Source organism: Mus caroli, chromosome 13 (assembly GCF_900094665.2).
Source record: "Mus caroli chromosome 13, CAROLI_EIJ_v1.1, whole genome shotgun sequence".
NCBI classification, from domain to species: Eukaryota; Metazoa; Chordata; class Mammalia; order Rodentia; family Muridae; genus Mus; species Mus caroli.
In genome coordinates this window covers 88,207,639-88,232,109 of record NC_034582.1, presented here as the reverse complement: position 1 = coordinate 88,232,109, position 24,471 = coordinate 88,207,639, and the positions used below count along the sequence as shown (strand labels likewise).

The 24,471-nt window shown below is 43.1% G+C and overlaps 1 protein-coding gene across 2 annotated transcripts in view; it reads right to left on the bottom strand.

Moving 5' to 3' along the window:
* Window positions 1-3,881: 3,881 nt before the first annotated feature.
* Window positions 3,882-24,471, bottom strand: part of Ap3b1 (adaptor related protein complex 3 subunit beta 1) — a 202,794-nt gene continuing 182,204 nt past the window's right edge. Inside the window, exons 25-28 of one of the 2 annotated variants that reach the window (XM_029468582.1) lie at window positions 20,942-21,039; window positions 19,795-19,833; window positions 15,948-16,086; window positions 3,882-4,614 (exon numbers count right to left, since the gene is read on the bottom strand). In XM_029468582.1, the coding sequence (XP_029324442.1) occupies window positions 4,461-4,614; window positions 15,948-16,086; window positions 19,795-19,833; window positions 20,942-21,039 (430 nt within the window). In that variant the 3' untranslated portion in view covers window positions 3,882-4,460. The remainder of the gene's footprint in view (window positions 4,615-15,947; window positions 16,087-19,794; window positions 19,834-20,941; window positions 21,040-24,471) is intronic. The other variant, XM_021180280.2, reaches the window with a different exon arrangement.

The window sequence follows — 24,471 nt, the reverse complement described above, 5'->3', positions numbered from 1 at the left end:
CAGTTCACGGGGGTTGATGGTAAGGGGCTTTATGTGATGAGCCATCTGGCCAGACCAAGTGTACCTGTGCATGTGTGTATGCATGTGCATGTGCGTGTGCTAAGAGCTCAGAGCAGCATTTAGACAGACAAGGGATCGAGCAGGACGGCTGTAGTTTTGTACCAGATCACAGAGTGCCTTTTTCCCTCTTTTGTGTAGTGCATTTTCTGCCATTTAAACCAAGTTTGCTGTAAGATCAGAGACTGCAGGGAAGCAACGGAGAAGGCAAAAGACCTTAGGTTTCTTTCAGTCGGTCCAACACCCCTGTCCCCTCCTTACTCAGCATTCTGAATTCTTATCTTCTCTGGAATTTAACAGGCATATTCTTAACGATGGTAGCACAGGCTGTCAGGGCAAACTCAGCAATTACTCTAGTTGTCTGCAGATGATTGGGGGCGAGGGGTAGGAAACAGACGGACACCAAACGTGAGACTCAGCATGAGTCACCCTCTGAGGGCCGTCCTTTGAGATGGGTGTACATAAAATGTCCCTGAGAGTGAGCATTAAAATGGAACCCACACAGCTAGAATTAAGAATTCAGCAATGGCCAGCATGACTCAATGGAACAGTTTAAAGGAAGCCACAGTTGTACTCAAGTTAAAGGAAATGTGTGACACTGTCACAAAAAGAAAAAGGCTAAAGCTCGGGGCACCTGCCATTCTCTGATTTCACTTATGTGAAAAATGGCTTAAGATATTAAACTATCAATGCAACATGACTTCAGCTGGTAGTTTTCACTATAAATACTGCATTACTACCAACCGGTGCATATTATTGATTTACATATATTTAAAAGAACTACCTTGTGTTCTAGATTATTTTCGATGCTGCAATGAAACACTGACCAAAAGGTACGTCTGGGTAAGGAGTCTTGCGGTGGGTATGTCCTGATCACAGTCTATGGCGGAGGGAGGTCAGAGCGGAACTCGGAGGCGGAGCTGAAGCAGAGTCAAGGGGAACAGGGCTGACTGGCTTGTTTCCTTATACAATCCAAGGTGGTCACCTGCCGAGGGGTGGTGTGGGCTAGTGGGCAGGACCCAATCATGAAGTTACCCCAAGTATACGCCCTTCAATCTTTGGAAGGTAATTCCTCAATTTTTCTCTTTTTCTGGGTGCCTCTTTGGTATGTGTGTCAAATTGACACACACATGTGTGTGCTCACACGTGTGCGTGCATGTATTGGGGTGTGGTGCCTATTCCAGGGCAGTGAGCATAGAAAGGTTGGAGAACAACTTCTGGGAGTTGGTTTTTGCCTTCCTTGAGTCTGCTTCTACGCTGGGTGCTTCAAGCTAGCTGGCCTGGACGCTTCCAGGCCATTGTCCTGTCTTCACCTCCTATTTCTGCACACAGGAGTGCTCCGTTATAGCCATGTGCTACTCAACTAAACTCTTATACCAGTGAGTTCCACAGATCAGAACTCAGGTAGCCAGGCTTGGAGGTGGGTGCCTCTCAACCTTCCTGATGCTTCGACCCTTCCATACAGTTCTCATACTATGGTGACTTCGCAACTTTGCTACTTTTTTCTTTTAAAGATATATTTTATATATGAGTGCTCTATGTGCATGTATACCTACATGGCACAAAAGGGTGTCTGAACTTATAGATGGTCGTGAGCCACTATGTGGTTGCTGGGCATTGAACTCTGGAAGAGTAGCAGGTGCTCTTAACTGCTGAGACATCCATCCCTCCAGGTCCCTTGCTACGGTTATTAATCATAATGTAAATACCTGTTTTCCGATGGCCTTAGGAAGTCCTTATGAAAAAGTCATTTGACTCCTCAAAGGGGTCATGACCCACAGGTTGAGAACCGCTGCGAGCTCTCTCCCCAGCTCTAACACAGACTTTGAATATGGAAGGAAGTTGGCAGCCAAAGGTAACTTATTCAGAAAACACACACACACTCATACAAAACAAAAAACGTTATGCAAAAGTAACGGATACAAAAATTAGTTAAAAAAATTTTAAACACATGACTCTTTTTCAAAGATGAGGCCCCTAAGAAAAATAGGATCCTTTCTATATAATAACATATTCACTTTCCCCTGTGACTAACAGTAATCGCCCCTCCAGAAAACAGCCTGAGAACATCTCAAAAAGTTCTAACTATCTAAGGTTCAAAGCCCTGACAAACATGGTTCCCAATAGGGAGGCTGATGGCCTGAAGCCTACAGAGGGGATTCTGGGAGTCAGCACTGCTAAATCACACAAGGTCCCCGAGTAAAGAGAACATGGGCTTGAAGGGCAACGTGGTAAGGTGTTGCTTAGCAACAGAGATGTGTTCTGAGAAATGCTTTATCATTGTCCAAACGGTATGTTCTTACACAAGATAATCTGGGTATGATGTCACTGGGTGACAAAATCTTACAGGATTACTGTTACACTTGACACGGGATTGTTCTCTTCGCTCTGAGTCTTTGCTCTATTTTGGGAGCAGACATTTATGTTTTAGTTTTTTGGCCTGGAACTCATCACAATCTTCCTACCTCAGCTTTGTTGTGATTACAGCTGCACTCTAAGAGATGAAACACGTAGCAGTTCTACTGACTGTTTGCTCTTCTTAGTTCAAAAACATTTCATTCAGATTTTAGCTTTCATGTGTGCTACATGTGTCAATGCACACCCACCCACCCCCACTTCCTCAGTTCTCCTTTCTCATTCTTGTTATGGTAGAGATCCGGCTTGGCAGTGAAGGACTTAAGGCTCTTCCAGAGGACCTGAGTTCAAGCTCCACCCACGTTAGGTGGCTCCAAGGATCTCACACCTCTGGCCTCTGAAGCACCACACTCCACATATACACAGAACTAAAGGTAATAAAAAAAATCAATTAAAAATTACTGTTGACAGGCTCTGTGGCACACGACTACAGTCGTCACTCCTCTGGAGTCTGACGTGGGAGATGAGCTGAGCCCAATATAAGCCAGCCAGTGTCAGGGCAGAGAGAGAACATGTCTAGCACTGATGAGAATGGAACCATTAACGTGATGGCACTGCCTGTGTCAGAAAGGTCAACAAAACCATCTCAACTATAGTCCCGGCTGTCCTAGAACTCACTCTGTAGACCAGGCTGGTCCCGAAACTCACAGAGATCCTCCTGCCTCTGCCTCCAGAGTGCTGGGATGGAAGCACACACCATCAAGCCCGACTTCTCAACCAGATTTTAAAAAGGTATCAGCCAGACACGCTGCTGCACATTGGTAAGCCCAGTACTTGGAAGGCAGAGGCAGGAGGATCACAGCAAACAACGGCAGCCTGGTCTGTAAAGTCAGTTAGTTCCAAGCCAACCAGGGCTTGTCTCAAATGATAGCAGCGACAAAAACAAAGGCATTAGAAAAGTTTACTGGTTTATAAAGAATAATTTTAATAAAGATGGTTTCTTGCCTAAATTAGCAAATAAACAACTTATAGATATATGCTAATTTTCATATAGTTTTAAATAGCATATAAATCAACTGTGTACTAGTCAGTTTTGATAAAAGTCCAATACCAAGATTTTTAAAGGAAAAATGAATCAGGCTTATTTAGCAGCCTGGTAATCAGAGCTCTGCAATTAAGTCTGTACAGAAAGAGCTGTATTACTTCCCACAGAGGCGCCTGTTGTTATGAAAGTGCTCATTGGCCATTCAGCAGCACGGTTAGAACGTCTGCCTAGTTTAGAGAGCTATGCTCATGCATGCCTGTCCTCCCAGCACAGGGGGAGCAGAGGCAGGAGGATTTCAGGTTTAAGGCAGGGCAGGCTGCTCAGTGAACCCGTCTCCGGGAAGCAAACAGCTTACCTCGTTGGGAGAGGTTTCTCCACAGTGTGACCAGAAATACTTTGGAACAAAGAAAGTTCAGCCAGTAAGGACTAGGAGAAGCAAAGGCTATTCATATACTTGTTTATTTGCCTTATTATTCAGGGGTGATTTCATGATGACAATTGTCAATAACCAATTACAATACCAGGAAAATCAAAGAATGGGATTTTCAGAGATGCCATTTTTATTTATTTATTTTTGAAAAAGTATGCTATTTCCTTTTCACATACCAAGCTGAGAGGCCATGCCGACAAGTTCCTTGCTAATTTTTGCTTACTGCCGTAGGAAGGACGATTCCCAAGCACTGATTCACACCCATCGTTCTCAAAACCCAGAAGGAAGATGAGGTCAAAAGAAGTCGGAGGGCAGAGAAAATGCCACGCGGGCTGTTCTGGGGAGCAAAGGAAGTGGACAGTAAAATGTATGTTCTTTGGTTAGCAAAGCGAGGAGGGGCGAGGAGGGCACACATGACAGACACAGCAGCATCCTAAAGCAGAGACAAGAATGTCGAGAGTGCGCTCTTCCCGCTGCCAGATGGAAGGGCTATTATTATAAATGAAAGGCAGCAGCAGTGGGTGCCAGGCACTTTTGTTGTGTGCCAGATTCTGAAGTCCAGATGTAAGCAGGTTACCCCTGGGACAGGACAGGCTTCAGCTCCCGCAGCAGAACAGAACCAATCACGGTTTTCTCAGTGTTGATGATAAGCTGGGCTGTGGAGCCTTCCTTCAGCTCCACTGTGACTAGCATCAGCGACCCACTGTGCACAGTTCTAGCTGCAAACCTGCAAAAACACATAAGAGAGACCTTTTATCCTGAGAGGGGGAAAGGAGGAGGAGACGGCATCTGTTCAAACAGGCTTAAAGTAACTCTTTTTCTTAATGACGCGATTTACTACCCTTCCACACTCAAAGCCAAGCATCCTTTAGAAAACCAATCAGCTGCCCAGCCCGTGCTTCCCACATGCAGGCAGGCCACCCGAGTGCATCTCACACACGGAACACGCAAAGGAGGCCTATGCTCCTCATTAGTCTGAGCGGCAGAAGCGTGTGGGCACTCTCCATTAGGCTATACTTAGGAAACACCCCTCCTCCTGACGGCTAACGTGTCACCACGCACAGGGCTAACATGTGACCACACACAGGGCTAACATGTGACCACACACAGGGCTGTTTCAAATGCACTGCCATAGTTTTATTTCTAAGACACAGTAAGTACTATTACCTTTCTCAAAGAGCTTGGAATTTTAATTCCTCATATCTGAAAAGGATTATGCAAGAAGTTAGATAATTTTATATACATTATAAAATTCTTCCTAAGTCTCAGTGGCTCACGTAAAATATTCAAATTCAATCTCTACTGTTAATGGTGACATGAAACAAAGTCACATGACAGCCGCGCACCACTCTGGAGCCCCATTTAATATTCAGGACATTAGATCCTTCTTTTTGCTTTAGGATATAATAGAGGCAACTTGAGGTCTAATGTGCTATTACTAAATTCCAAGACACGAAGAAGCTACCAATTACATGGAATTAAAAGCAAAACGACTCTTGTAACACTGCAGTCGACTGGAAAGCTGCTGGAGGGAGGGAGGCACAGCGGACTACTGTCAATCCTGCTACTTCACTCTGCATGCACAGGGGACTGTGAGCCTCAGAGGAGGGCTGGCACCCCCTCCTAGGCCTCCATTCCCCCTGCACATTTTGAGGGGAGGGAGTCTGATTGCAGGGATGACTGGAGAAAGACAAAGTTGCTGCACATGAGCTTCTGAACACACTAACAAGTGTGGAGCAGGTCTGTGACCTGCTGTGACCCCACTTTGCAGGGCCAGCCCCCTTTCCCCTCTCTGGGCGACACGAGTCTGAATCTGAGCCATCTGCCTCAATTTGCGCGACATCTTCAGCCACAATGGCACCCAGTTAGCCCTGACAACAGCTCACAATACATACAAATAAAACTGCCGAGCTGACAGCATGCTGCGGACTATTCAAGAGCAAACCAACTGGTCAGTGTCTCATGTCTGACAATTAGCATGGGCCTCGCACAGAGCCCGCGGGGTCCTCAGGGATCTGTTTAATTACCATCAACATAAAAGAGGGAGTTTATCAGGAGACACTCAGAAAAACTTCACTCCCGACTTAATTAAAATATTAGCCACTTAAGCAGGAAGCAGATTCTCTTTAAATCAAAAGTAATTTCTTTTTTGAGTCTTAAAAAATGACATCAAGAGCTTATCTAACACATTAGATTCTTTTTCTCTTTAAAAATCTAACAAGTCGTGTTTGGCCTAAAGAGAACGATGGAAATGAGATCTTTACTGACAACAAGACAACCATCCTCATCTCACTTGGCTGAAAATATTCTCGGCGCTCCTACAACACATAGTAAAACACCAGCTAATGGTGCGTTAGCAAGGCGCGTCAGCAACCTTTCTAACCTTTCTAACATTTTCTGCATATCCTCAAACATGCTGGAAACTTGTAAGAATTAGAGACAGTTCCAACAGAGAGGTGAAACCAATTTAGGAGTGTAAATCACAACCATGTTCCTAAGGAGTTTTGTTTCATTTTTTTAAAATAAGCTTCATATATATATATTTATCTGATTTTTGTATGGACACACAAGCGGTGAGGCACTGTGGGCACCTCCTCCATCTTCCCTTTCTCCTCCTCCTCATACATACCACTCCCTCACCTCTTATCACCCCTACAGATTAATGCATTTATCTTGTCTAAATTAAAAAGAAATATGCATATGTGTCTGTGTGGGTGTCTGTACACTTGTCTGCAGGCCCACACAGTCTAGAAGAGGGCTGGGACCCCCTGAAGCTGAGGACATAGACAGTTGTGAGTCACCTTAGGTAGATGCTACAAACTGAACACAAGACCGCTGGAAAGTCAGCCCGCTTAACTACTACTCCTGAGCCATTTCTCCAGCCTCCATGTCTAAACTTTAAAGGCTGTTTAGCTTCATAGGAGAATGAGAATTCTATAGTTTGCTAAACTAGTCACAAGGCTACAGTGGCTCTATATTCCATTCATTTACTCAAGTCTCCCCATAGATCTGGTCACCATACTTGTAATTCATTCAACAAATATTTCAACAGAGGTCTCTATTTCTGACAGGGCTATAATTATGTCAACAGCAGTCTTCTTAGTCCCTTTATTTACTTAACACTTGTGCCTTGGGACCTCAGAGAAGATTATGCCTGAATGGGAACACAGAGCACCATCTGAATGTCAGGCCGGCAGAGCCCCAAGGCACACTTCATTTCTCTTCCATTAACAACCGAAAGAGTTAAGGTACAATAGCTCTGGCTAGGCAAAGACAAATGTCAGTATGTTTATAGAGATTAAAATCAGTATCCAGGGCATGTTTTTCAAATCCTGTTATAAAATTCTCTGCCTGAAAGACCAGGCACAGGAAAGCCAGGGCGTCTGCTTAGACTGCAGCGGTAGAATGGGCAGAGCACTAAGCAAGCACCCTAGCAACCATGCCACTGCCCCTTAGACACACAGGCGGCTGTGTCTGGCCGGCAGTATGCAGGCTGGAAGCTGTGCCTTAAAGCAGGGACCAGGAGATCAGATGTCCTGACACGCCCACTTCACAGTTCAAAAAGAACGTATTTAATTGGAACATGGCATGATGACAATTGGCTTCTTTGGGTCTGTGGAAGGCAGAACTACTCCCCAAAGTTACTCATCATTTAAATTCTGAATAAGCTATATGTTAGCATATTTTAAAATTATAGTTATAAAAAAGAATACTAGTTAGTAAACAATCATTAGAGACCTTAATTGTGAAGATATGCTAAATTTGATGGGTGTTATCAGGTCCTCAGTACTTGGTCTTAAACAAGGTCCTATAGTGACATTTTTTTTTCAGGAGGCAGAAGTTCTGATTGCTGTAAAGTAGCTGTTTATACCATGTGACCAGAGGTGGGTGCTAAGCATTCACACAATTCCATCTGATCCATGGAGGCAGGGGACTGATGAGATGAGGAGGTTGAGGCCACAGAACCGGAGGCATTTGCCTGAGACACAGGGCCAGTGTCATGGCAGAGCAGGCACTCAAACTAAGGCATTATGAATACAGGTCACATACAGTCTTTCAATAGATGCAAAAACACACTCAATATTTGCTTTTGTCAATCAACAGACTATTTTTCCGATTTACCTAGCATGTATGCTAGGTGTTATTATGTCAGAATCCTTAAGGAAGATGTTCTCTTTGCACAATTATGTGTTTACTTTGAATGGTCTGTAAGTCAAAGTGTCCTGACTTAATTCCCCTTCCTACTTTTATCCCTGTTCTTATCTGCCTAGTCCTTTCAAAGTCCCCAGTAACGAGGACTATAAATCCTTTTGGATGGAGCTGTATCAGGGAGGGAACTTGGGAGACAGACAACCTGGGCACTATAACTGAGGACAAGGGAGACTCGGGCGGGGCAGAGCTACCTTGTGCACAACAGCCCCAATGTGACTAAAGGATGACATCTGATGATGCTCATTCCATTCTAACACAAGCACCCACTGTTGACAAGCCAGCAAATGAAACGCTGGGTCGCATCCGTATGCCATCTCACTAAATGTCTTGTCCATTATCTCTAGCAATTGAATTCATAAGATTCAAGAAAAAGGCCAAATAAGCTCATGTTGTGACCTAAGTGAGAAAAAAGTGCTGCACTCTTGTAAAAAGTTATTTTGTAACTACTGTAGGAATGATGAAACCGGTCACATAATAATAAATTTGGAATAAATATATTGTCTACAACTCATTTAAATCTGTCAGAAGCTGGCTATAAACTCTAACGTTCCCTTTCTCCCCCTAGACAGGACGTGCCGCAGTTCACCTGCTGTAAAGCGAATACGCCAGCACATGAATGTGAGTAGCTCTGATCTGAGAGGTTGCGCCCGCTCGCCTGGGGCACCCACAAACGCCAGCTCCTTATGCAGAGGCAGACTCCTTGCACCCAACAACAGCTTGGCGACAAGCTTTTGTCTTCTCTTGGATACTCTCCTGCTCTTTGATTTTTCTATTCTGAGTTCAATTTCCTCCTGCTTTCTGTTCTACTGGTTATCAGAAACTGTGACAATGGCCCACTCAGGCTAAAACTTTTTTTTTTCCGACTCATACATGAAGCCTTCAATTACTGCCTGCTGAAGCAGACAGAATCCTATTAGTAAGAAAGACGATCACAAGATGCACTGCCCTGCCCTAGCTGTATAAAAATAATTAGTCCAAAGTTGACAAATGTGTAATGAAGCCGCACAGTCATTATGTGTAAGAAAGCCTGGCTTGAGTAGGGTCCTACACATCAATACGAAGCCATGCTGGTCTGGGACATTATCTTCCAAAGGATGCAACACTGTAACTCTTTACTGGTTCGGCGTAACACACTAGGGCGCTGCAAAGGGACAGAGGTTCTGCATGGTGCACACAGTTCTATTTTGCTGACTATTAAATGGCATTTAAAGTTCAGTCCATTATACAACTAACAGGAAGGAAAGCATTAACAAGAAATTAAGACTTAGAGAATTTATCTAAGACAAGGTTTTTAAAAATTGACCTGGAACACTGGGAAAGAATCTCTCTAGCAAATAGGTGAAAAAAACGGTAAGAAAACCAAACTTCCATTAGGATGTAGATAAAAATCATCCCAACTGTCAGCCTAGTGATCTAGTCTTTGTATAAAAAAAAAAAAAAGCTAAAATTGAAGTATTTCCTAAGGGAAACATGATGCCACCCTCCTACGGTGCTTCTGTTCTGCCTACTTGGTGGGGTGTGGACGAGACAGAGTTAACAACAGAAGCCAAAAGGAAAACCCCTTTCTTTGATCCCTGACAAAACTGTCATCCCAGAAGGATTCATTTCTTCTCGTTTTTTAAAAATATGAAAACATCTATTTATTTTTAGTAAACTTGAGCATTATAGAGTATTACCTAACTAAAGGAGAAATTAAACAAAACTTAAATACAGAATGTTTTAGAGGGAAAAATCAGCTGTGCAGTCTGGTTATGCGTGGAATATTTAGCTTGTCATTATGTGTAAAATTAACTGAGGTCCAAGTTTGTTTTCAAATGAGATGCTGTTCCTAGAGCCAGTAGGGTTCCAAAGTAGATCCAAAAGCAGTGCTGCCCTCTAGTGGACAACCACTTGCCAGCAGAAGGAGCACCGGTCATTAATCTGTTTCCCAACTCTCAGTTCTGTTGGACTCAAAGGTATCATATTGGAGAAGAGACCCAGTCAGATACCATTGCATCAAAAAATGTTTATATAAACCCTGTTTCAGAACAGATTAAATTGGGATTGGAAGTAGTCTTGGAGCTTCTGAAATGTGTACATGGAGACAGCCAATGTCATAGGCTAAGCAAAAATTGCTTGCATTACAATCCTCAAAAATCACATGGAATTTAAATCTCCTAGAGGTTCTATGAGAAAAGAAAACAATAAACAAAAACAGTACCCCAGAGCCAGATGTGGTGGCTCACACCTATAATCTCAGCATCTGGGAGGCTGGGGCAAGTTCCAGGCCAGCCTAGGCTATAGGCAAGGCTGTATTGCAAAACAGACAAAACACCACACCACAGCACACCACACTAAACAAGCAAAAACCCAAACTGAAACCTGCAGAAAAAACCACCAAAAATGCAGCCCTGACAACACTCACTCTCCGGATGCTGAGATGCTGAGACCCACTTTTCCAGTCCCTGCCTTGATCCTACCTCAGCTACATTTAAACTGTCTCCTCTAAAGACTCACTTCTGGGACAGCTTCACAACAGCTAGCTCACTTGGTCTAGCCTTTCAGACTGTTCTAACTGGGACTTTATTTACGCCTGCAATTTCTCAACATACAGAGACTAGACAACAAATACTATAGCTAGCTTTCTTAAGACTAATGATTTTTTTTTCTAATTTTCCTCCCACCCCCCGCCCCAATTCAATAGGAAGCAATTACAAGAAGACTGTCATCCTAATCACTTAAATTGGGGTAGATGGTTTTGGTCACTTTTGAGTAATAAATATATTGTTGTCTTAGGGGATGATTTACAAGTAATTATGGTCTTAGGGAAGAAACAAAATAGAGAGCTTAGACTTAGGGGTTTCTATCTTGTCTTTCCTCTTCTTTCTCTCCTTTTCTTTTCTTTCCCTTTCTCTTTCTCTCTCTCTCTCTCTCCCCCCTTCCTTCCTTCCTTCTTTCCTTCTTTCCTCTTAGAGAGCAGGGGGTAAAAAAGGGAGAACATAGAAATATTATAAAATATTAGACAAATAGGGATGGACTGTTAAGTCTACTTTTAAATTTAAAATCTTAAAATAATAATCATATATAATCATAAAGTCATAATCTTACATTGGCAAAGATCTTTATATTGTAATGCAAAATTGAGGCTATTTCTTGTTACATTGGTACAGAATTTTGTATACTGATATAGGTTTAAGGTTTGTATTGGTATAAATCTTTATATATTGATACAAAACAAGATTAATTTTGTTACAACATTATATATATGTGTATGTATATATACATATATGTATATGTTTCAACTCTTATATAGGTATTATACTTATGCAACTCATTTAATAATATAATGTTGAGTCCCAATCCTTAAAAAATTGTTTAGGATAATTAAATAACACAAAATAACATTAAGTTAATCAAACTCCTGGTCTTGTCAGATACTAGTGTGGATTATCACAGACATATGCACCCTGTGTTGTACAGATAATAGGCAATATTTGCTTGTTCACATATGGTATGAATAGATAGATGGTCTTCACAAATCTCAGAGACTCACAGAACATAGCATTGGAACATGCTGTTTAAAAAAAATATTAATTTACTGCTTTTTGACATTGAGACAGGTCTGCTGCTAACAGTGCCCCCCCCCCCCCGTTCCACTTAAAAGACGATAATGACTATCAATAGCCTCCATATCGAGTCGCTTTAACTGTGGCAAGCTAGGCACATTTCAACTACAGATCTCGTGTCCAAAAAGAACAAATGAACTCAGGGAAGTTGACTGCCAAGTTCTGCCAAGACAGGGTAAGCGAGTCCTTCATAATTCCTGCTTCACACAAGGTCTGTCAGATGTTCTGGGCCAGAAGGCTGAAGATAGATGCTCCAACATTACAGAGAATATTGGGACTGTCCAGGCAATTGGCTGTCTCTGTCATTTCTATAATTTTTGGAAGCTGCGTCCCTGTGCTTCCTGCATACACAGGTAATATTTATTCCTTCTCAGGTCTCTGGTGGGGTTGAAGTCTAGATAGTGAAAAGAATCTTACTATATATAAGCTTAAATTGTTTAGGTATAAGAAAATGTTTTTAGGATGGTAATACAAGTTAGGATAAAACTTGAGTTAAATACAAATCTTTACGCCAAGATAGGATAGATAAACTTTTTTTATTAATTGCCAAATACTATGGATTGGATATCACAATGAGTATATCATAGCTTATAGTTTTCATAGTTGTTTCATAATTATTACAGTGGTATTCAATTTATATTTAAACGAAAAAGAACCTTTTATTAGACTGAAAAGGGGGAATTGTCTCTGGAATGGCAGTCACTTCTTGGTGAGGGACCTAATAATTGCCTTTCTTTCTTCCTTAGGTTGATTACACTTGGGGTCATGTATGTGGGTTTGTGTTGAAGTTAGGCCTGGTTTTGCCTCCCAGCCCCTTGCTCCTAGATAAAAGACTCAGACTCAAAATATGTTTATAAACACCTTGGCCATTTAGCAAAGCTTTTCTCTGACTAGATATAACTTAAAATACCTCATTTATTCTAGCCTACATTCTGCCATGCGGCTGGTTACCTGTGCTTAGGTACCATGTGTCCATCTCATCACATCTTCCCAGAGAATCTCCAGCCTGGTTATATCCCAGAATCCTTTCTGCTTCCCTATTTCCTGCCTAAGCCATAGGCCATCAGGCGGTCAATGGCACATAGGTTGTCTGATGTACCAGCTGTTTAGGATATCATGTTTGCTTCCTCAGCTGAGGTTGAAAAGCAACAGCGTTCTAAGCCTTTGAAGTGAATTCCGTAAAACGTACCTAATATACACTTGGCCCTTGCCTCCCTCAGTCCTGCTCTTGTCACAGTACTGGAGCCTGAGCCGCACTCGGGCAAACGCTCTGCCACTCGGCTGCACTGGCAGCCCATGCTTTACTCTCTCTAGAGTCAGTCTCCTGTCCAGGCTGACCTCGAACTCACTCAGTGGCCAAGGCAGGCCTCGGGCTTTCTATACTGCCTCAGTGTGAGTAGTTGAGCATATGTCTACACTCCTGGGCTAGCTCCCGTGTGCCCACTGTGCATAATTCTGCAGACTCATCCAGCCTACTTCTCTTAGGAGCTTGCACACGTTTTAAAATTGGTATTTAGCCAAAAATATGCAAAATTTGGTAAGTTGTAGAAATCTACTATTTCAAAGGAAGGCAATGGACGTCTTATTGACTGGAAGTCAGGAAGACTACAGAGGCGCTGTTACAAGTCCTGTAAGAAAGAAATGATCTTGGAACACACACTGCTTTGTTTATAACGAAATGTAACCCTGAAGTACTAGTGGGCAAATGCTTTCCGTGTTTGGCATTTAAAAATACTACGTCAGTTACTGTTGACAAACATCAGAGTGACTAGCCTGAGTCTTCCATAAACTTGAAAAGCTCTTGGAGAAAACAAGAGAAGTCATTAAAAGCCTTTCAGGATTTCAGTGTCGTCAGCAAATGATAGCTAGGCTTAGAGAAAAGAACAGCACCCCACGGGGAAATATGCCAAGCATTACAGCCTTAACAAAACACAGCTCAAAAATACTAAACTGTCAATTTAGGTTATTAAACGCTAACCAGCAATTGTTATTTCTTTCAAGTGAGATTTTAAAAAGGCACTGGGAGGGATTTTATAAACAATTAAAAGAACGGCAGTGTTAGGTTATCAGCAAGATAACTTCAATCAGTTTGACTGAATAAAAAATGTCAGTGAGGTGCTCATGGCCTGGAAGCCTTTACAAATATTTAGGGCACCGGAAGCCATCATTTTTTCAACACTTGAAGTATTTTCAGGTGCAGTAGACCTGAGCAGCAAGTTAGGGTAGCAGTTTATTCACTCCACATAGCCTCTGCCAAGCTGCAGAGCCCAAGGCCAGGCCATTAATGATGGAGCTAAACAGAAAAGCACCGTGGGAGCCTGGCACCCAGGGACAGAGCGCATTAGGGCTGAGTGCTATGCGTGCACTGAAGTCATATGGAGCTGCTCAGAGTTACCTGTGTCCCTTGCATTAGCAGTAATAACTAAGCAATGGCTATGATTTTAATTAAAGTCATTTGAATGGGTAAGAGGCTGTAAACCTCCAGAACAAGTTTCAGGAAAATTATGTGATAATAAAGATTATAAAACTGGCCTTTGAATCTCAGATCTGTTTTCATTCTCAGACATGTCTTTCTCTTCTCTAATAAACTGTCTCTATTTCTGTCACTAAAAAACCAAAAACCAACAACCAAACAAAACCAGAACAGCACAGCCTGTGCCGTTTGCCCCCTCAGACCGTCTTCCAGCAGAAAGATCGCTTTCATGTCATTTAGCTTTAATTACAAAGGTAATTTTACTTCTTTTCATCTCAGAAATAAAAATCTGCAAGACTGACTTTTGTTTACCAAAGCACAAAAAACACAACCCAATAACTTCCACACAAAAACTAAAGCATCAGCCGGGCACGAGCCACAATCTCCCGGGTTCTGCACATAAGGAGAGCTACAACGCCGTAGACCACAGCAGTTCTAGACTAGAGCCAACTTCACAGAAGCCAGAAGCTAAGCCGACAGCACCAGCCTTGTTGTCTATTTTCAGGCTCTCACAAATACTAAAGAAAAGCACAGGAAGGGAAAGAAAGACCTGAGGGCTGGGCAGCTCTGCTGAAGAGCTTGCTTGTCGTGCACAAACCAAAGAGGGAAACTCAGAACCAAATGTTCTCCTTGTCCTGACGAGGCTTTATTATCTCTCCGTTTGAGCAATACTACTTGACAGACAGTTGAGTCTGCTTACGGTAATCACCACTCTCCATGAGAGGGACAGACAGGGGTTCTGGTTCCAGCCCTTCTCTTGCTGTAAACAAAGTAAAAACAAAGTGCACCTGCTTTCTGAGCTGCACACACTCTTGGTTCTATCGCCCAGAGTCCAGTGATGTAAGCAATGGCCTCTGCGGAGGCCAGGCTCACTTCCTCTGTAGTCGTCAGCCACAAGAGTTCAGTTCAGCCCCAGCTTTAGCTTTCAAACCATCTCCAAAAAGACGGTGAAGGTAAGTCCACCAGGAGAATGAACACCCTGCCCCGGACAGCAGGTCTAACATCCAAACCACCCTCCACATGCTTCACAGGGAGCCGTGTCTGCTTCCGGGCCAATGCGGAAGAAAAACAAAATAGGCCTTGTGGCCATCTTTCCTCCTGTACCTGGCAATGGCATGAGAAGGAGCACACCAAAGGCAGTGCTGGGATACTGTTTGTAGTGGAAGCGTGCTGTGATGGGTTAGGGATCCCTCCTCTGACCTCACAAAGCCCTCTTGAACAACTACGAGGGGATTCTCCTTATCTTTACTTTCACTTGAAGCCTCGGGCTCACCAGAATAGTGTGTGAACAGGGGACGGGGCCTGGATGCTGGGCTTCATGCAGGTGCCTGGGGGTGAGGAGGGGTGGGGGTGGGGCTGAGCGCAGGGGCTCTGTGTCACCTGCTGGCTGAGCAGCAGCCCCTTAAACATCAGAAGCAGCCCTGGGGAGTGCTGGTCAGGGAAGGCTGCATCTGTACTGCCCAATGCCCCAGTCTACTTACCGTTTGAGGAGAGTTTCCCAAGAAATTCAAGTCCAGAAAAATAAGGTGACTTCTTAACAGCCTTATAAAAAGGCATCTTAAAAAAAGGTATTATAAAATGTAGCTGTCATCTCAGCATCCTTCAGAAATAGCCATGCCAGTATCAGAAGGAGGCTATGAAATGAGATGGGGCTTTGACCCAAGCCCATCAACCAAACAGACCACTCCTGCATAGGGTTACTCCTGCCAAAGTGAAGAATGGGTTAAGAATTACACGTGTTCTCTCCACACCACAGGTCACTCACACTACCTGTGAACGTTATCTTGGCTGGAAGGCACAGCACCGAGGTTGGCCACATTTACAACCTTCTGGAGGATCATAGAAGGAGTGAAGTTCTGCGGAGCAGCGATGAGTGTAGCCGAAGTCTCATTCATTCCAGTGAGCGTTCCTGTAACAGCAAAGGAAGGCTGTTCCATTGGCCTTGCTGGGGAGGGACCTCAACAGCTTTAAGCTCACAGTCAAACCTCAAACATTTTCTTAATGAAAGGGAAACAATTTAGAATTTAATATATAAAGTAGTTACATAAAATTAAAACAGTACCAGAATTTCTAAGATAAAAGAAACTTTTTTCGCTGTGTAGGATAATACATAGGATGTTGTAAAAAACAAACAGAACATTCTTTATAAATCTGACTTTAACTAGTATAGGATAAAACATAAGAATTCTAAATAAGTTTTTAATTTCAGCCCCTTTGAAAATGTACCAAGGATCATGTGAAGTGCCTCGATCTTACTTGGGTACATACTTAATATCATTAGCTGTTTATCCTGTTCCTTCCAAGATTAGCACCATGACTCTTGACACAGTGGCCCAGTCCCAGCAGCGGTACCTGATCAGTGGCTTCCAGGTGCCAGGTCAGTAAGGTCAGCCAACAATGACTGGAAGTCACACAATAGTTACACAGTCCTACAACACTGAAGCACTACGCTACACTCAACAATAAAGCCATTTGTCTGGTGAACAGAAGTCGAGCCTAAGACACAAATGGGAATTTCTGAAGCAGGAAGCTTGACAAAGGGAAAAATGTAAATCACACAATTCTAAATTCCAAGATATTTCAAATAATATTAAAAAACAAATAATAATAATAAAAAAAAAACTAAGTGAAGTCAAATTCAGAACAAACCCCACAGTTAACAACAGCTATGCCATTAACAATCAGAGCTGACTATGGAAATGCCCAGGCAGCAAACTCTTGGGGAAATACTAAAATGTAGTATATGGGCTAAAAACCAAAATGATGATTGTAAATGCCGTCTATCTGCATCTGTAAGTCATGAACACTAATGGTGTCTATTAAACATAAAAACTTTTGAGACATCTGATCATATGGACAATACATGTACACAATTTGTGAAAATGGTAAATTTTGATTTCGTGTTTTCAAAGACCATATACAGTCCTTATTTAACCTCAAAGCCTATACGTGCACTTTAGTTATTTACTGCAGAGGAAATCTGAACAACTCAAAGGTCTCTCTGATCAACAGTACAAAGACACTAAAGGGTTAACAGCACTGTAAATACCCTGTTCCTAGCCATCAGATAAAAACCAGAACCATCTATGCCCGACAAGGACACGCTTACTAACCACTCTCAGCCCCGGAACAGTACACTCTGTCTTAGGCCGCTTAACTTCAACATTAGGCAGAAGCTTTAACAAGTACACATGCGGCCAAACTGTGCTTTTAAGTGAAGCGCAGAGGCTGACATAAGACTGCCGGGAGATGTGTGTACTCATTTAGGATTTAAACCGTCTCCATTAAGCTCTATTGAAGAGCAACCGCTGAATAAATGAATGCAACTATGTTTATGTTAAAAGCCTGTTTCCCGCAGCATGTAATTAAAGGAAATGCTGTACAAAGCCAGTACTTTTGCCAAGCTCCTGCAAATGGAAAGATGGATAGCACTCAGAGAAGTGAATGCATTGCTTCATATTTAACCTTAACACTCTTGTCATTAATGGTTTGTCTAACTTGGTCTATAAAAGACAAGGTACTGCTCCATTGAAGTAAAATTAAAAAAATCAACTAAACCATGCTTTTCAGACCAGAAGATTCATTATCGTCAGCTAATGTATTGGCATAAAGCAAAGTAACATCCTATCGAGTGAGGCACACGCTCAATCTGCCTTTCCACCCCCCTTTATTTTTAACTCATGCTGTTTTATTGTTATAGGCAATTTGTACCACTCAGCATGACAGTGTAAACTGAATCAAGATTAATTTACATGCAAAAGAACACTTAGGAGAGCAGCATGGTAAGCAAATGTATTGTCTCGATTGCTGAGGTGGAAAGGAACCTGGAAAGGGAAAGGTACTCTAATTAAGGGCATCAAATATGATTGCTTGTGCTAGTTAAGGGCCAGAAAATAGCAAATGCCTGACCATTTAAGGAATTAGCATCTTGCAAGTTTGGAACCCATAGGATGGGCGCATAAATCACAATAAAATTAGGCAAGCATTCTAGGTTTCTTAAACCAGAGATTTTGCTTAATGAAAATGTATCAGGTATTCTCAAATTAACAAGAAAGAAAAACATGCCATGGTGATCATTAATGTTTGCCTATATATGAATAAAAGTCAAGGTTCAGGGACATTCTTTGAAGCTGACGTTGCTTTGGTCTCACTGAAACTTAACATTTTCTCCAAGGTATCAGACAAGATTTAATCTAGGCTCATCAGATGTAATTAATAGCTAAAATGAAAACCAAGGAATAGAATAAAATCTTATTTTAAAAGATTTTTCTAAATTTTAGATTTGCGATTTAGATGGCGGGAAGAGGGCGGGCGGGGCTAAGCCACAGGCTAAGTCTTCTGAAGAGAAGCTGTCTGAAGAGACTGGGTTCATTTTCTCAGTACACGTCATAGTATTGAAAGGCTCTCACACATAGCTCATTAACTAACTGTAATACTCGAACTCGTAACAGATAAATCACACTTCAGTTGAAGGCTCAATAATATGAATACTATAACACTTTCAATATACAGGACGGTCCAGGCTGACTGAGCACTTGGCCTACAATCCTGCTGTTCTGAGCAAGCATGTCCAGCAGCCGAGGAAGACTGACGGTCAGGCAGCATGCTTGAAATAGAGCTGTAGTTTTAAGGAACAGGGATGTGTAGCATGTCTGCTAAGACCACTTCTAATAGTTTACATAATTTCAGTTTTGTTCATCTTTGCAATAAAACGGAACCCAATTCCTCCTGTTTCTTTATAAATTTTCAATCCTAATAAATACACTTAATGCACTTTTTGAGTTATAAATCTCTGTCCTGTGAAATGAAATAATTGTGTATATTAAGTGTATTTATTCAAGTAGAAACAGGATTTAAAGCTAGTCTGTAACAAAGCATATACACACTTCTTCAATTTACTTCAATTTTAGTAAAAGTTCTAGAACTTTACACTGACAAATGTAAACAAACGGTTTTGATTTTGGTTTGCCTGCCCACTCCTGAGTCATTTTAAAAAGTCTTCTGTGATGCTCAGACCCCTTCCTGAATCGGTTTCACAAATCCTCGTGTAAAGTTACAGATTGAGACCTCTATTACCAAACCCGCTGAAACCCGCAACTAAAAAGGATGCTACTGAAAAAGCCTGTGGAAAATCTGCCAGCGTCAAGTCCCACATCAAAGGATGAATTCAGGAAGACAGAGAGAATGATACAGAAACGCCAAGAGACCTGCGAGGATTTACAAATACTTCATATGAACACATTTTCAAATAGCTTTATTCAGAGTAGCCTTTCTGCTCTATTAAACATAGCAAACAGCTGCCAGATTTATTCAGACAAATAATCAACAACCATAGAGTAAAATGGCAGAAGAAAAAGGAATTTTGGCAACAAGCCCGCAGAGGACGGCGGCTATTCTCCGTGTGCACCTCTCCGGTGCACGTGCGGTTCTGAATGGCTAGTCAGCGAAAAATCCCTCAGTCACAGCAGAGAACAAAACATTTGATGAAAATCACACATATTCTAAAAGAGAGCCGAGGGCGAACAAGGGCATGCGGGGATCTGCGGGACCGACGAGCTGCACCCCGAAAGCAGGCTATCCCCTACATCGGCACCGTCCTCCCTGGCGAGCCACTCACCTTGATTGGCTGAGCAGATAGATGTAAGGCAGAGGCAGGCTTTAGCCAGCAAAGGGCAGAACAGTAAACACGAGAATCAATTCATTTGTCATTAGGAAAAGAAAGCCACAGAGAGCATTCCTGCTACAGCAGTACACAACTTTTCAGAAGACATATAAGTTGAATTTAGCTATGCCTTTTTAACAACCACTTAGTGAGGTATGAGAGGTGGACACTCCACATTGGCAGTGTTGTTCGAGGTTCCCGTGGGGGGAGTCTTCTAACAGGTCTCTCGGATCCCACAGACAGTCAGGGCTGTACGAAATAAAACTCGGCACTACAATCACCTAGAGCCAGGAAGCAAGGCCTCCCCTCAGCCAGGGACAAGTGACAGAAATGACTGAATGACCTCCAGATAAAGGATCTTTGGTTTCAGCCTCCAGAGGGAAAATAGCTGAGGCTCACATAAACTTTTACACATTGCGATGGCAGCATTTAAACAGACCCTACCATTATGAGCTGCCCTTAAACATATAAAATCAAGTGTCTCCCCCATAACCACACATAAAAAGACCCCTCAGTTATTAGAAAGCAAGCTTGACTTTGGGCAAGTACAATATTAATAGCTGCATTCTGTTGAAAATATTTTCTTTAGTGTGTATTTAAAAATTTTTTCCGATCTGATTTTGCCAAAGTATTTCTTTAAGACAGTCAAAAGAGAATCGAGGTATTTCAATAGTATAATTAGGCTTTATTGTGAAGGTAAAGTGTGTTACTGTGTATACAAAAAACACATTAGGAGGAGACAGAAAAGCACTTTGTAACAATGCACCGACAAGTGTGGACCTAAGGCTCACAGCGGTGGGACATAAGTGAGTCTCCAGTTCCTGGAATTTAAAATGCAGACACAGTGCAGGGCTAAAAAACAACTCTCAGAACCCAACAGGTGAGGACCAGTCTATTATTTTAAAGACACAGTAACTAACTTCTAAAGCTGCCAGCAATATACATGGACGTGTGTGTATGAGGGCACGCACTAGAGAAAATGGGCAGAGAGCATGCTTGCCTGCGGACGGCTGGGGATGTCTGGAAACCCTGGGGTCTGGTTGGAAGCACAGGTGTACACTGTGCAGTACAGAACTTGTAGCAAACTGTAGTCACCTCTCACCTTGCTCCTTCTTAAAGTCCTTCTCTGACATGGCCACGGGTGAAAGCAGCTCCCCAACAGGTGGCTGGAGGGTGACGTTGAAGCAATCATCCTTGGTGCTAAAGAAAGAAAGATCCAAAGATAACCAAATGCTTAAAAAACAAATCATTCTCTGACACACTGCAGTTTAACGGGGACAGTTCAACTCGACCTTCTGAGTTTCTGCTTTCACCCCAGGATGCTGCGGCTACAGCTTGCACTGCTGTAAGAGCCCGAGGGTTTCCGTCTGTGAGGCAAACACTACTAGATGAGCCCCGCAGGGTTTTATTCTTCATTCTGTTTTCTTTTTTTTTTAAGACAGGTCTTTTGTAATCCAGACTGGCCTTCAATTCCTGAGGCTTCTATCTATACATCTCATGCACAGGAATTATGGGTATGTGCCACCAAACCTGGCTTTTGTCATTTATTCATCTGCTTCTTCAATCTAGTATGTTTAAGCCATGTGTGCGATTGCGCTTGTGCACTGCATGCAGAAGTGTGGAGGTCCCGGATAGCCGTGTGGATCAGATTCCCCTTCTACCTGTATGTGTCTTGTGGAGATCCAACTCCAAAGCCCCCTTTTCAAGTGAACACGCTATCTTCTAATTGTGCTGTTTCCTGACAGTTGTTACAACTGACAAGACGTGATATGTTTAAGGAAGTCCCTGTTCCTGTGTTGAGTGGAGAACAAACAAAGTACAATTCTATCCTTAAATCTTCCATTACTGTCAATAAAGCCTCCCAGAATTGTGCTAAGGCATGTAGAAGTTAGACAGCTGAGGTTGGCTGATGAGGACCACCGATTAGGAGTGTTCTTCGATACCGATAACCAGGAACTCCGCTAAGAGTTCCTGGAGAAGCAGGTGTTTATAGTCTTAGCGTCACAGGCTCATTAGGTGGCCAAAGTAACCCTCAAGGACCCGGCTTTATCTAGCTTTCCACTCCACCATCCACAGGATGTTGGCTTTCCTCATGGCTGCCAGATGGCTGCCGAATCTCCAGGTACCACTTCTGCATTCCAGTCAAAGGAGGAACGTGATGATGCAGCGGTGAATAAATGAGCCAATCAAATCTGTTCCCAACCAAACCTGTGCCTGAGGTAGGAGGCAAAGCCTCCCTGAGCTGTCTACACAGGCACGATTCCTTTCAGGCCTCATGGATCCCATGGGCAAGGCGAAGGTGACTTGAGAGGTGAGGGTTATAGATACTATCTATCACTGGATGGAGGTAGGGACTTACAGAAGGGACATAAAAAGCTACTTACTTTTATGTCACTACTGCTTTCTTTCTTTCTGATAATAGGGGCCAAACCTAGGGCCTGATGCATGCTAGATAGCGCTCTACTACAAACTTAGTCCCCCTCCTCCACCCCAGAAACTCTATTCGCATAAGCTACCTCACCTTTTTCAAAACATGGATTCAAGGCAAACTAGTGTGCCCTGCTTATGCATCCAACCAACAAACGTTTACTGAACGAAGCTGTGCTCTTACATACTGTGCAAATATTTTGAGAATTTAAAGTAAGGGACCTTAACACAGGCCCAGTGGGATGGAGAAGAACTTCCCCACAGTAGAATGTGAAGCTCTGGACAGGCGTGGGCAAAGGTGCAGCCCGGGCCGGCTTGTTTACGGGAGCGAAGGGAGGAAAACCTTGTACCTAGGCCTGGCCTGTGTTTTCAGAATGGGGAGGCTGAGGGACAGCGAGCCCGCTCATCCCAGCTTTTACAGAGAGCTCCAGCTCAAGGCTGCTGTCCTGGAGTCCTGGCCAGCTCCTGCCTCCTCACTCTCTGAAGTGTAAGGACATGCATGGTCAAGTAGGCACACCAACACTGCATTCACAGAACCCACAGGAAGCACTTTCAGTGTCTAATTTTCAAAGATTCCTTTTTATTTATTTATCTGCGCACACTCGTGTGTGTTTGATGTAGGTACTCAAGGCCCCAGAAGAGAGCATCAGATCCCCTGGAGCCACTGATGTGGGTGCCAGGAAAGGACCTCAGGCCCTCTGGAAGAGAACCAAGTGCTTTTGACCACAGCACCATCTCACTAGTCCAGTTTTAATACTTCTTAAAGTAATGGCAATTTCCATCAGAGACCATAAGCGTAGATCCCATCTGTTTATGCTGGCGAGGTGGGGAGAGAACCATGGGGGAGATCATATACGTATGGTTGAGGGGAGCAGGTCTCTTAGAATCATCGTTAGGGTATAGTGAGGAAGTACACAGTAAGTGCCAACAGTGACTCTAAGAGACAGTTTGCATTATACAAAATCTACAGGTAGGACAACCCAGGGGCATAGAAGGCGAGTGCTAGGAGTAAGGCCCTGGATGTGTGTGTGTCAGCAACACTCGAAATAAAAAGAAAAAAATGTCATTATGCCCGCCACCCAGGGCCACACAGATGTAAGCAGCAGTGCTAGGCTCTGTGCCCAGGGTCCCTGGCTCAAAGCCCATGCTTGTTCTGCTGGGCCATGCTGCTTCTCTGGGTCAGGGAGCATTTAGAATGGGGAAGGTGAAATATTTTCTAGTCTAGCATTAGAAGGGACCTGCTCGGTGATGGACAGACAGTCTCTGAAGTTTACAATGAGAACAACCGGGTGAACGGCAGCACACTCAAGAGGAGTCTGGGCTCTACACAAAATAACTTGGGATTTAATTATCGTATATCTGAGATGTCCAGCAGATAATTAGAAACACAAATTAGGAGGGGCAAAAGAAGGTGACATGGAGACAGAGGACACACCAGGAAGGGCATGGTGGACAAAGGGGAAAGGGCTGGTGAGGACAGATGGGAAGAGTGGCCGTGAAGGAAGGCCCGTGCCAAGCCTGCAGGGAGGATTCAAGGGAGCAGCAGTAATGTCTACCACAACAAAACGAACCAGACAGGCGAGGAACCCAGGGCAGGAAGGTGCAGGGGACAGAAGGAGGGAGACGCTGGGCGAAGCAAGGAGCTTCCTGACAAGGGATGAGAGAAGCTCAAGGAAGCCAAAGGAGCAAGAAACACAGGCTGGGGTCCTGCTAGAGTAAGGCCTTAGATAGGGCCAGTACTAGCCTGGGAACATAGACAAAAGCCACGCTTGGAGGAGCCCAGAGCAAGAATCCTTAGGATATGTGTGGATATGTGTGCACACCACACACTACGTGATCTGTATGTATGAGGCAGAAAGCAGGAGGCACAAGGCAGCTAGTGAGGAAAACTCCTACTAATTAACTTTTTATACCTTTAATTTTTTGTGTTGATTTTTATTTTAGTATGTATACAATGTCAGCATACCAAAATATAGGCTTACATATATACATGTATATTCACAGATATACAACAACAGCAACAAAATGTATATAAGAGAAGCTGGAAAGAACCCAGATGTCCCTCAACAGGAATGGATACAGAAAATGTGGTACATTTACACAATGGAATTCTGCTCAGCTATTAAAAGGAATGAATTTATGAAATTCCTAGGCAAATGGATGGACCTGGAGGGCATCATCCTGAGTGAGGTAACCCAATCACAA